General features: G+C 43.4%; 1 protein-coding gene across 6 annotated transcripts in view; it reads right to left on the reverse strand.

The window, feature by feature from the left end:
- RPS6KA1 (ribosomal protein S6 kinase A1) overlaps positions 1-13,005 on the reverse strand; it is an 81,615-nt gene that overhangs the window by 28,380 nt on the left and 40,230 nt on the right. For 5 of the 6 annotated variants that reach the window (XM_060275782.1, XM_035121092.2, XM_035121090.2 and 2 more), the window contains one exon: positions 2,282-2,335. In XM_060275782.1, the coding sequence (XP_060131765.1) occupies positions 2,282-2,335 (54 nt within the window). The other variant, XM_035121091.2, reaches the window with a different exon arrangement.

The raw sequence follows: 13,005 nt of genomic DNA on the forward strand, positions 1-13,005 counted from the left end.
AAAGTTGCAAAGTCACGGTGATGAATCTTTAAAGAAGATGAACAAACTTTTTTTAAAACAACAACAACTAACAAATTGCTGCAGATATGTAAAGTGCTGAATTTAAGACCGGAACAAATAAGAAACCGAGAGAACCGAAATGGAGAACCGAAATTTCCATTTGTAGCGGTAGAGAGCACCTGATTTGCATTGAGAAAAATCCCAGGTTCGATCCGTGGCATCTCTGGATAAGGTTGGGAGGGATTCCTGTCTCCTGTCTGAAATGCCGTAGAGTCACTGTCAGTCAGTGTGGACAACACTGAGCTAGAGGGACTCGTGGTCTGACTCGGTAGAAGGCTGCTTCCTGAACCCCTCCTTTCTTCAACAGGACTCATATGTACAGTTCCCATTCCTGGCACCAACCACACCCAGACCTGCTTTTTCCCAACAAGCTGGCATTTGGAATAGTCAGATGATGAGAGTACACCCAAAGGAGAAGAAAAAGCCACCATCGATGAAGCTGCCTCACTGCTACAGCTTACAAAAGCAAATAAGCACAGCTAGAACAGACTGTCCGCCAGGCCAAGCCAAAGTACTGACCGGGTTGCTGAGGTTGCTCGCGGGAGGCAGCGGGAGGCTGCAAGGCTCAGGGCGGCGCTTCCCGTTGATCCATAGCGCGAGGAGGGCAAGGATGCGAGGGAGCCTGGGTTCCTTAGCCACACTCATCGTCCCACCCTGGCGAGAGCGGCACATCTCTCATGACAAGGTCCCCAAGGTCCCCTAAGGGAGCATGACTGGTGGCTGCAGGCAGACCATCAGCTGGGGTGCACTCTGGGTCTCACAGGGGACCAGCTGCTGATACATGTACCCAAAGCCAAGCCAAGCGGAAGCAGGGAGGTAGGGCTGCCTTAAGAAGCAAAGCAGGTTAAAAACAGCACTTCTGGCCCTCCCTCAAACCAAAACACTTGTGGTTAGTTCACTTTAAACACCTTCAAGCTTCTTTCATGTTCCAGTTTCACTTTTTCTGTTCAAATGGAAGCCTCTGCCCTTAATTCTTTTGGCAGGGGGCGTGGGGAGCCTTTTTTCATCACGAGGACCATATTATTTCATGAACAGACTTCTGGGGGCTGCATGGTGATGGCAGGTGGGGCCGGAGGCAGAAGTAGGTGGGACAATGGATAGGAATCTGACCTTTATCAGTAGGCTACAGTCTAGGCAGGGAAAGGTCAGGTTGTTTTTCTCTGTATGTGTGTAGCTATATTTGCATGTGTTTATCCATATCTATTCATTTCACAAAAAATATTTGCCACTTGGTTCTCAAAAAACACTCAAGGTAGTTTACAAAAGAGTAAAACAATGAAAATTATCAATAAAAAGAGTAAAAAAACAACTTTTTAAAACAATATAATAATAGTCAAAATCAGCAATCAGCTGAAACCAGTTTTTAAACACACCTCAACATTCAACTTACCTGGATAGGCCTTCCTAAATGAAAAATATTTTTAGCAGGCACCTGCCTGATGTCAGTAGGCAGGAAATTCCAGTGTGTAGGTGCTCCCACACTAAAATATCAATTTCTTACAATGTGGAACAAGTTTTATGTGGCACCTGTAACATATTACATATACACACCTTATCAAGTCATTAGCCCGTAATACTGAAGTGAATATAATTTAAAAATCCACTTTCCCTCTTTTGTTTTTTCTAAGCGCATGAAAATAATTTTACAAATAATAAAAGCCAAAATAAATTGTTCACTAAAATCTCAGTTTTGGTCCACATCAAAAAATTTCAAGGGCTAAATCCATATTTGTAATACTGTAATATCAAGATGCAGAACTGTAGAACAGCCCCCAATTGCTGGTTTTTGCTTCCTGCTTCATTCATGAAAATGGAAATATGAATTGTTCGTAACAGGCAGCTGATGTTCGCTGTAACCCTTCAGTCTGGATGTTAACTGTAGCCCTTCACTCTGCAAGAGACTGAAAAGTCCACCATCTTTGATTTTGGGGATTGGGTCACGTTGGTGAATTTGTTGGTATGTGATTAACAATGCTGCCGTATCTTCCCTGCTTAGACAACCTATTTCCACCCTTCCAAACTTCGGTTCACGCAGAGTTAAAAGCATAAAGACAGTATGACCTCAAAAGGAAAGAATGAGAAAGACAGCTTACATTAACTCAACTCAAGTCTAGTACAGAAATAATCATCCCATCTCTCACTATCTGCTTGTGAAGTAAGGTGAGAACACAAATTAAGACATCTCTTCCAAACAGCTGTTCCGCAAGCATGCGATTTTTACCTTATCTGATGTGTTCACATTGTCTTTCTCTATCCAAGTGGTGTTCCGTTTTGCCTGCAAAACAAAATGAGAAAATAGTGTCTGAGCAGGAGGTCTATGGAACCTGAAACAACAGCAACACTTTCTAAAAATGTTCATCTGAAGCATGGATATCAAATTGTGGACATAGCCAAATTGCCGCTGTCCCTCTAAAGCAGCCTTTCTCAACCTTGGGTCCCCAGGTGTTTTTGGCCTACAACTCCCATCATCCCTGACCACTGGTCCTGTGAGGTAGGGATCATGGGAGTTGTAGGCCAAAAACATCTGGGGACCCAAGGTTGAGAAACACTGCTCTAAAGTGTCAAAAGTACAGCACAAACAAAAGGTTGTGACTTCCACGCACTTCAACACAGAATACAATTATCTATTGAACCTTAGGTTTCAATTTTTCCTGGTAAAATTCCCAGTTCATATTGATATATGGTAATAGTAGCAGCAGCATTGGCAGCAGCAAGAGAATGGAAGAAAGAAGGTGAATCTTTCTTTGACATTTTCTTCTTTGTGACAAAATCTTTGTGAATCATGGAAGCAGCAGGCAGCGAGCAATGCTGATATGCCACAAGAAAGTTTTACATACATATTTGTGTGACACAGCAGAATTTGGATACTTCTTGGCATTGGGTAGGGGTCAACAGGTTTATATGCTCTTTACAGAATAGTGGCGGACAAGTCATGGAGTAATTCCTTAGTGACCAATGTAAGTTTCTTTACATTTGAACTCCATTTAACAATAAATTATTCGTCTGTTAACTGGCATGATTAACTCTACAAAAATAATCAACAAGAATGCTACAGGTAGCTTAAATGCCTTCATTGTGTTTTTAAAAGATGTGACCAATGTAACAGTTTTGCAACCTCAAGAATTCATTTGGAACTTGGATGGGTAACATTTTCTGACCAACACAACATGCTCAACCAGCGTAAGTTCCATTGTCCTAATCTCATCCGATTTTGTTCCTAACATACAATTTCTTGTCAGTTCACCAAATGAGAAAGCAAAACTATCAATACAATAAAAGGTCATTAATCCATTCTCTGTTTTCTTTGAACTTTAGAAAAACTTTGGAAAAAATTATCAACCAAGTAAAACAACTACAATCATGAAACAAGTGTAAAAACCAATCCAAAACAGTTTCATATATGAAACAATCAAAAACACTTCCAGGAATAAAAACAGTACAGTAGTAACATTTCAGCCCAATTTCACTTTTAAAAAACAGTTAAAATAGTTCCAATGCAAATTCAGACTGGGATAATGATTTCCATTTAAAAAAATTATGCATGGCATGGAGAAAGTGGACACTGAAAAGTTATGAAAGAGGGAGAACAACATGAGAACCCGTGGGCATCCAATGAAGCTGAATGTTGCAAGAACAAATAACCTGCCCTTTAAGGCTGGTGGGACAGAAGGCAGTCAGCCTGACAGTAGCTGGAAGAGCCAGAACCAATGACAAGCAGAACCTATTCATTCTAGTTTTGCCCCTACGTACAGTGGTACCTCAGGTTACAGATGCTTCAGGTTACAGACGCTTCAGGATACAGACTCCGCTAACCCAGAAATAGTACCTCGGGTTAAGAACTTTGCTTCAGGATGAGAATAGAAATCGTGCTGCAGTGGCACCGCGGCAGCGGGAGGCCACATTAGCTAAAGTGGTACCTCAGGTTAAGAACAGTTTCAGGTTAAGAACAGACCTCCAGAACGAATTAAGTTCTTAACCAGAGGTACCACTGTACTGAGTTCTACAAGGGGAAACACTGAGACTAAGGAGGAGGAAGCTAAGCACCCCCCAAACTGGATGCATGTAAGAAGGCAAACAGGTGAGGGCTGGCATGGGCAGAATGAGGTTGGCAGGGCACTGCTGCCAATGGAGTAAGGATGTGAATCTTTCATCTTCCTGACTCATTTTAACAAATGGTAGGGCCGGCCCAGACAGCAACAGATCCAGTGCCAGCCAGTAAGCTTCCTGGCTGAAAAGGGATTCGAACTCCTCACCTCCCTAGTCTCAACCCAACCACTCCACCAGACTGGCCCTGTGTAACTCCAAAGTACCATGTGCATTGATGGCATAATAAACAAATTAAAAAAAATAATGATGGTGAGTGGAGTAATTATTATAATGTTGCATATAGGTAAAAGGCCTCTGCCCGTTGGCATTTAAAGGACACCTGTCTTTCACCTGCATAGTGCGAGGAAGGGGGGGACATTTAAATGTGCAGAGATGAGGATAAGCTCTTTAACAAATTTTAAAAACAAACACAAAAACACAGCAGAGGAAATGAACCAAATAAATGTTCAAACCGCAAGCCTCCTGCAAGCAGGACTCTCTACATGAACCATAAAGAGTCCCTTGCAAAAGCTGTTCTTACTTCCACTTATCTCAATCTGCAGCAAAGTCTCTACAGCTGGCAGGAAGAAGAGGGAACCATTTCCGGAACAATTGGGTTTCTCTGAGCCCAGGCTGAAAAGAGAAGCCGCAAACTTGTAACCAGGAAGTATCTGACCATTTAAAATCTGAAGAAGAAAGGGCAAACACTAATCCAGTGCTGGTGCTGCTATCCTCACGCAGCGTGGAGCCCATCCAAGAAGGGTATCCGTGGTGAGGTGCACAAACTGCCTCTTGCAGGTTTAAAGGGGTATCTTGCTGAAAATGCATTGCTCAACAGCTCCCCGCACTCCAATTTCTAAGACTAGGATAATAATGTAGCGCTGACTGAGGAGAGTCAGGTTCTAATTCCCACTCAGTCATGAAGGCTCTCACTTGCTATCTACTTCACAGGGTTGTTGTGATGAGCAAGCCCAAATAATGAGTTCCTCTGTCGTAACCATAATAACCCTTGATCTAAAGCTTTGCCTCTGTTAGGAAAACCTGGGTGTAGTTTGAATCCAAAGGGATTCTAGTGAAAAAAAGGGATAAACAACAGCAACCACAAGGCCAAAGTCGGGCCTTAGCCAAGTAGTTGCTGAATGGTACCAACCAAGGCTAGATCCAATGAAAATCCACACATGCATTGTCCGCCAAAGCATGCAAACTGTGCAGCACTCCGAATCCTGCTAACTTCCCCCTCTCCACAGGCAGAATTTTCCCTCTATACAACAACCAGGCAAATATTTTGACAAGCACCAAGGCTGAAGCAAAAGGAGCCAGTGACAACCTCACACACAGTCAGTTGCAGTGTCTGCCAGCCAGGTGCCCATTGGATGATCTGGATAACTCCCATAAGACCCAGCTCGTGTGGCCACTCTAGCTAGGGGTGATGGGAGTTGCATATGGAGGGCACCAGGTTGGGCAAGGCTGGTTAACTGATTTGCTGTGCTTCCTCTGGCAGGCAGCAGCCCTGCTCTCAAGAAGCTTTCAGGAGATATGTATCCTGCACATCCCCCTTCCTTTAAGACAAGAAAAGGTGGGTGGGTGGGTGCATACGGGTGCGGGGGAAGCACCCGTCTTTTCTTGCCATTTCACCCGCTTCCGTATCTTGCAGGTGGTTTTGGAAACAGGATGTTCATTTGTATTCCAAGATAAAGAGGAACTAGCTTATTCACAGCTTATTTAGATGGTTTAGGTTTGGGGTTTGTTTTTTTAAGGTGGAAGGAACAGTATGGGCAAAATTCCCTGGCAACTCATTTATGAAATACTTGCTAGGCTTATCGGAAACGGGAGCCAAATTGACAGACAGAGGTAAGTGCAGTTCAATGGTACAGCACATGCTTTGTGTGATGGGGGGGGGGGAGAGTCAATCTCCGGCTTCTCCTGGTAGGGCTAAAAACCTGGAGAGTTGCTGCCAATCAGAGGCCCAGATTTGATGAAGTGAAGGGCCGCAAGGGCCGACCAAAGTTGCTGACCTTTTTTTAGGATTGAAGTTGTCGAGTTTTTTTTAAGGATTTTACCCCAGAAAATAAACTGCCACAGGGGCTCGATTAAACCGACCAGCGGGCCGGATTAGGCCCTTGAAATGGACTTTGGACATGCCCGGGGTAGACAGTACTGAACTAGAGGCAACAATGACAGCTTTGAATTGATGTTCCTCCTTCCACTGACCCCTCTAAAAGAAAAGAAAAAAGTGTACCCTGCATAAATCAAGATACATGTTATTGTTTCTTGTAAAATACTTTGTGCATCCACACCACTAAACACCTACATTTTAGTGCGATTCACTTTCACGAAGGAAAGGAATTGGCCTCAGTTTGGTGTACTCCAATCAGCAGACCCTTCCCCTCCCCCCTTGGACTGTGACAAGTGCATGGGGACCTACTTATCAGTCCCCTGGTGTCAATAGTTGATCTGTGGTGTGGAGATGGGGAGGTAAAAGATCTGGTCTGCCAGGCCAAAAAGTTTCCCCGCCCTTAACTTATCCCCTCTGTCTTCATGGTGGCGCCAGACACATGGCACCTTACCCTGCAGAATAACAGCTATAAGCAGGCAAAGCCAGGTGCCATTTAAAAGTGCCAAGCCAAAACGTCAGTCAGCTGAAACACACTTCCACCTCCTGACCCTTTTAACTCTTCTTTTAAATCTGTGCAAATAGTCAAAACTTTGGGCTTTTGTTTTGTTGCCTTGGAGATACCCCCCCCCAAAAAACTTGTGTCCTCTAGACACTTAGGACTACAAATCCCATCAACCCCAGCAAGCACAGCTAACAGTCAGGAATGAGAGGCATTTCAACTAGATAATATTTGGAGAGCATCAGGTTGGGAAAGGCTAGCCTAGAGTTAAATGCAACTAAATCAAACTCAGAGGAGATCCACTGGAATAAATAGCCCAGAGTCTATTGATTTCAACAGATCTACTCTTGAATATGATTTAGCTCAATATCACCCAGTGTAATTACCATTAGACCAAATACAGGCTACTTAAAATGCTTTTAAGATGATTTTGTTCTGCCATTCAGAACAGTGTCCTCAATCAAGGCAACTAATGAACATTTCATTAGATTAAAACAATGTTTAAGATAGCACTATTAAAGCAGCAGCAGATACTTAAGGCAGGTAGCAAGACTGATCTATACGCCATGAAAAGCCCACAGCCCCAGCAAAAAAGAAATGCTTTTATTCAGTGCTGAGGAGAAATTAAATTTGGTGCCAGGCAAATGGGAAGGGAAGTTTCCAAAAGTCAAGGTGCCACCACAAGAAGCAGCCTAGGCAGCTGACCCTTGAGTCTGGCTACTAGACCAGTTGACACCTACAAATACCCACTTCTTCTCTCTCATTCACTCACACAAAGGTATTCCTCAGTGCCTCCATTCTAACCAAAGCGCCTGCAATCAAAGCCAAAAATATATTCAAAAATATTTTCCACTTTTTACAACAAGAGAAAGTGTAATTTTGACTGTGGAAATCAGTCTCCAGAATATATTTTTCAGACAACAACAACAAATATAATAATAATAATAATAATAATAATAATAATAATAATAATAACCACAACAATAATAATAACAATAATAAAAGGAATTAACATGGCTGAGTGGCAGAGCAAAAACACTGCATTCAGACGGGACATGTTCAATCCTGGCTGCAAAAAACATCTCATAATTTTTAAAATTAAAATTGTCCACTCAAAGCAGCTTGTAACCATTAAAATACCCAGTATAAACAAACGTCAGTATTACAAAAAACTAAAACAGATTCACAACTCCAACAACAATATTCCAAACCCCATCCAGCGGCTGGGACAACAGCAGCAACAAAAAGTACTTAGTGATGGCCAGTGGAAACGCATGAATTCATTTGAAAAGTGTGAAGTGCAGGCAAAGGTGGAAATCTTCTCCCTGCGAAAGACCCTGGACACACACTGCCACTAAGAGGAGACAACATGTAGCTAGATGGACAAAACAATGTCAGCTGGAATAAGGCAATGTCCCCCATCCCTTTAGTTTAGAGGGCCTCCCTAAAATTCTAGGCTGTCCAAAATTTAGCAGCAAACTCTACAACAATCTAGCAACAATCTCCACTTAATAGTTGCCCACAGGCCCTCAGTTCTCATCACACATCCCTGGTAATCTCTCAGGCCTTCTGCCCCCTGCTCCAAGCAGACAAACCAGCAGGGGGCCAGTTGTGTTGTAAACAGCCCAGTCCAGCCAAAACAACCACAAGGGATCATAGCACTTGCCTTGGTGCGGAAGAGAAGCCTCATCATCATCTCCGTAGCTCTAGGAAGTTGTTCTCCCATCGCCTGCTAGCCACCTTCTCTGAGCATGGACGCCAGCAGGGTTGCTCTGGGCAGCAGCACTATGTCATCTGGGCATATTTTGGAACTTTCCGCCTAGAGGAAACTGTAATTTCCCCACAGATAAACCACAGAGTGCTTCTAGCATGCAGCCCAGCTGATGAATCAGAAAGGTACTAAAAGGGCAAATGACCTCGGGTGTGATCCCTAATGTGCTTCGTAGATAGGGATAAGGCAGAAATGTGAATCTACCTAATTTGCACATTTCCAAACAATATACAGTATGTGAGCCAAAACACAGCTTTAAAATATTGGCCTATAAAATTCACACTTCTCTGCATTCAAAAAGTGCATATACTAGGGTAAATTGTGCATAAAGAATTCATATATTATTGAGAATTGCAAAGAAGGATGCACTATATAAGGGGAAATTGTAATGCAAAAAATATGTACATTTGGCAAGCTTGCATACAAAGATGTATCCATTAAGAGATGTTTGAACTGAATTGCTGATGAATTTTCATGAGGACTTTTTTTTAAAAAATGCAAAATGATGTGGAAACATGGAGAGATGATAACTCCCACACAGTACCCTGTAAGGTGTATATGTAGGAAAAGTGTGAAAGGAGGCATGTACCATTTGCAGAAAGTTACCGCCATTTTACTTTCTTGGGCTCCTTGATCACTGCAGATGGTGACAGATGGTGACAGCAGTCACGAAATTAAAAGACGCCTGCTTCTTGGGAGAAAAGCAATGACAAACCTAGACAGCATCTTAAAAAGCAGAGACATCACCTTGCCTACAAAGGTCTGTATAGTTAAAGCTATGGTTTTCCCAGTAGTGATGTATGGAAGTGAGAGCTGGACCATAAAGAAGGCTGATCGCCGAAGAATTGATGCTTTTGAATTATGGTGCTGGAGGAGACTCTTGAGAGTCCCATGGACTGCAAGAAGATCAAACCTATCCATTCTGAAGGAAATCAGCCCTGAGTGCTCACTGGAAGGACAGATCCTGAAGCTGAGGCTCCAATACTTTGGCCACCTCATGAGAAAACTCCCTGGAAAAGACCCTGATGTTGGGAAAGATGGAGGGCACTAGGAGAAGGGGACGACAGAGGACGAGATGGTTGGATAGTGTTCTCGAAGCTACCAACATGAGTTTGACCAAACTGCGGGAGGCAGTGGAAGACAGGAGTGCCTGGCGTGCTATGGTCCATGGGGTCACTAAGGGTCGGACACGACTAAACGACTAAACAACAACAACCGCCATTTTGAAGCAGCCTTCTTCGCAATAACATTATGATCAGAGACAAGTACAGGTTACATGCTTTACAGCAGAGGAAGCCAACATGGTGAGGTCCAGGTGTTGCTGCACTAGAATTCCTACTTTCTTTGACCATCGCCCAGGCTGACAATGTCACAGGTTCCCCATCCCTGCCTTACATAGAGATGAGATGGTTACATATACATATACATATACATATACATATACATATACATATACATATGGCAGCAAACAAGGGGTGCAGAGAACTTTCCAGAGAAAGTTAAGATTTGGTCATCTTCTTGAGAATCACCCTGAAGCTGGACTTCAAACTATGCAGGGGATCTCAATTGTGTTCCAAGGAACTCTTCTGTTCTGCAAAAGCTTAGCAAGGGCTCCTTAAACGAGAAGTTAACAGCAGACACCTTGCCCACCATGGCTGAACTTCCTCCACAATATAAAGGCACTGAAGTGCTGGGTGTATTCTAGAGAACACAGAGTTCATCCATAGTGATTGCAAGGTATCTCATGCATGCATCTGCTTCGTGTGAAGATCTCAGGTTCAATACCTAGTACCTTCTGTTAGAAGGATCAGTAAGCAGGTGGCAGGAATCCTTTGCCCGATAGCTCGGAAAGCCACTGTCAGTGAGTGTTGAAGCATAGTGGGCTAGATGAATAAGTAATTCTGATCTGGTGCAAGGCAGTTATTAGGATCCCTTGAAAAGGCCTGTATGGGGCCACATGGGACTTCATATGCACTCTAAGTCCAAGAATCCTTTACTGTACTGTATAAGCATGAACAGAAGTCCGTCAAGGGGAAGAGGATTCCTTCAAGGTACAGACAACCACAGGTCCCTTACTTTCTTCCAGCCTAAGCTACCTCACAAGCTTGTTGTGAAGGTTACACTCAGGACAAATGCTTACCTCACTGAGCTTCTAGGAGGCAGGGTGGGATCCAAGTGCAGTATGCCCATCATGAATTTGAAAGCAGTTGGAGTGAACCCGTGGCCCTCCAGATGTTGCTTAGCTAAAACTCTCATCATCCCTGACCACTGGCCATGCTGGCTGCGACATGGAGCCCAGCAAATCCCTGCCCTAATGGGGAATCTCATACCCTCCAACTTTTCTCCAATGAATATAGGGGCATCATATACCATAATAATAATATTACTATTTATACCCCAACCATCTGACTGGGTTGCCCCAGCCACTCTGGGCGGCTTCTGATATATATAAAAACGTAATAAAACATTAAACATTAGGGAAAATTCCCTATTTAGTTACAGGTAGGTAGCCGTGTTGGTCTGACGTAGTTGAAACAAAATAAAAAAAATCCTTCCAGTAGCACCTTAGAGACCAACTAAGTTTGTCATTGGTATGAGTTTTCGTGTGCATGGTATGAGGTATCTGAAGAAGTGTGCATGCACATGAAAGCTCATACCAATGACAAACTTAGTTGGTCTCTAAGGTGCTACTGGAAGGATTTTTAAAATTTTGTTTCCCTATTTAGGGCTACCATCAGATGGCTCAGGGGTTGGATAATTCCATACCCTCCAGCATTTCTGATAAAAATAGGGACGTCGTAAGGAAAAGCGGGACATTTCAGGATCAAATCAGAAACCAGGACAGCTTCTGTAAAAGTGGAACTGTCCCTGGGAAATAGGAACACTTGGAGGGTCTATAATCTGTTGAGGGCAGGGGCCGTGTGCTGGTGCTGGGCAGAGCCAGAAAGGATGATGGGTGGAACTAGAGGCAGGGGAAGTGTTGTGGATTAACAAATTGGGAAGAAAGGTCACCCTGACTTTCATTTTCACTGTGGCTACAACAGAGCAGAATTCCAAAATCTAGGCAGACCTGCACAGGAGTAGGAATGGAAGATGTATTTTTTAAGTTTGCTTTAAATGGCAAAACTTACCTAATTTGCACTTGTCAAAACAATATGCAAACCAAAACACAGCCATCCTTTGAAATTTTTCATTCTCCCCCCCTTTATGTTCTGGACTCCCACTTGAGTGCTTTTTTGTATGTGAATTTTATTTATAGGTTTTCTTTTCCAAAAGAAAAGAATTGTTGTATAGGAATGGAAATTGACATGAGTGTATAACAGAAAATCCCACTTGAGTGCTTTGACTGCAGTTGCTTTGCTACTGCTTACTGATAAACTCTCTGCAGTAATACAATACCAGCATGGAAAAAGAATTTTGGCTTCAGCCCTAGACAGCCCAGATGCCCAACTGCTTCTCTGCAAGCTACAAACACTGTCCAAATTCACTCTCCTCTCCCTCCCCCACACCTTTGCAGGTTGTGTAAAATAGCTCTTGTGCTACCTTAGCAGCTGCCAGGCTAACACACACATGCACCAGTTGGTTGGGAGATATTCTGATCTCCCAGCAGAGTTGTGGATCTGCAGAGAGAGAGAGAGAGAGGCAAGCCAGCCATTCTCCTGTACAGAAATCAAATGCATCCTGTAGAAGGTGGCTAAATCAGTATTGGTTACAACCAGAGCACGGATCAGAATTTCATAAACAGGAAGCTGCCGGTGTGATAAAAGCTGCTCCAAAACAGCAGCTGTCTCTTGCACTATGCACTAGAAGTGGGCTTCTGGCCTCACTCTGAAGGCTATGTATAAAAAGCCTGCACGTGCAGATCATAACACACACAAATAATAGAATCAAATAAATGTTGGTCTCATTGTGGTGTTAACCCAAATGGAGTGCCTCCTTCCATACCAACATGCTCACATTTGCTGAGGCCTCTTAGGGCTTCCTTGACATCTAGAAACCACAGAATGACACCACAGGATCCTGGTTATGGAATGCCCTCCCCAAGGAGATTCCCCTGGCACCCATATTCAGGCTAGAATATAATATAATATTGTATTCTCCAGGGTGTTTTAAACAAATGAAGCTGCCTTATGTCAGACTCAGACCATAACTTCATGTACCTAAAAACTTTAGCGAGCAAAGCATGTACTTTGTCATTGAGCTATAGTCCTTCCCCACAAAATGCCTGCAAAATGTCTGCACAGGACAGACAAGGTCAGACCTTTGGGTCCATCTAGCTCAGTACTGTCTGCACTAACTGGCAGCAGCAATCAAGTGTTTCAGATGGAAGACTTTGCAGCCCTACCCACAGATGCTAGGGACTGAACCAGGAACCTTTTGCCTGCCCCCTTCACTCACTCTCCAACAACTCTTCTTTTTTAGCATCCTGTCCAGTGGGCTGCTTGGGGAGAAACAGGTGGCTCTGGCCAGGGG

This window comes from Zootoca vivipara, chromosome 6 (assembly GCF_963506605.1).
Source record: "Zootoca vivipara chromosome 6, rZooViv1.1, whole genome shotgun sequence".
Classification (NCBI taxonomy): Eukaryota; Metazoa; Chordata; class Lepidosauria; order Squamata; family Lacertidae; genus Zootoca; species Zootoca vivipara.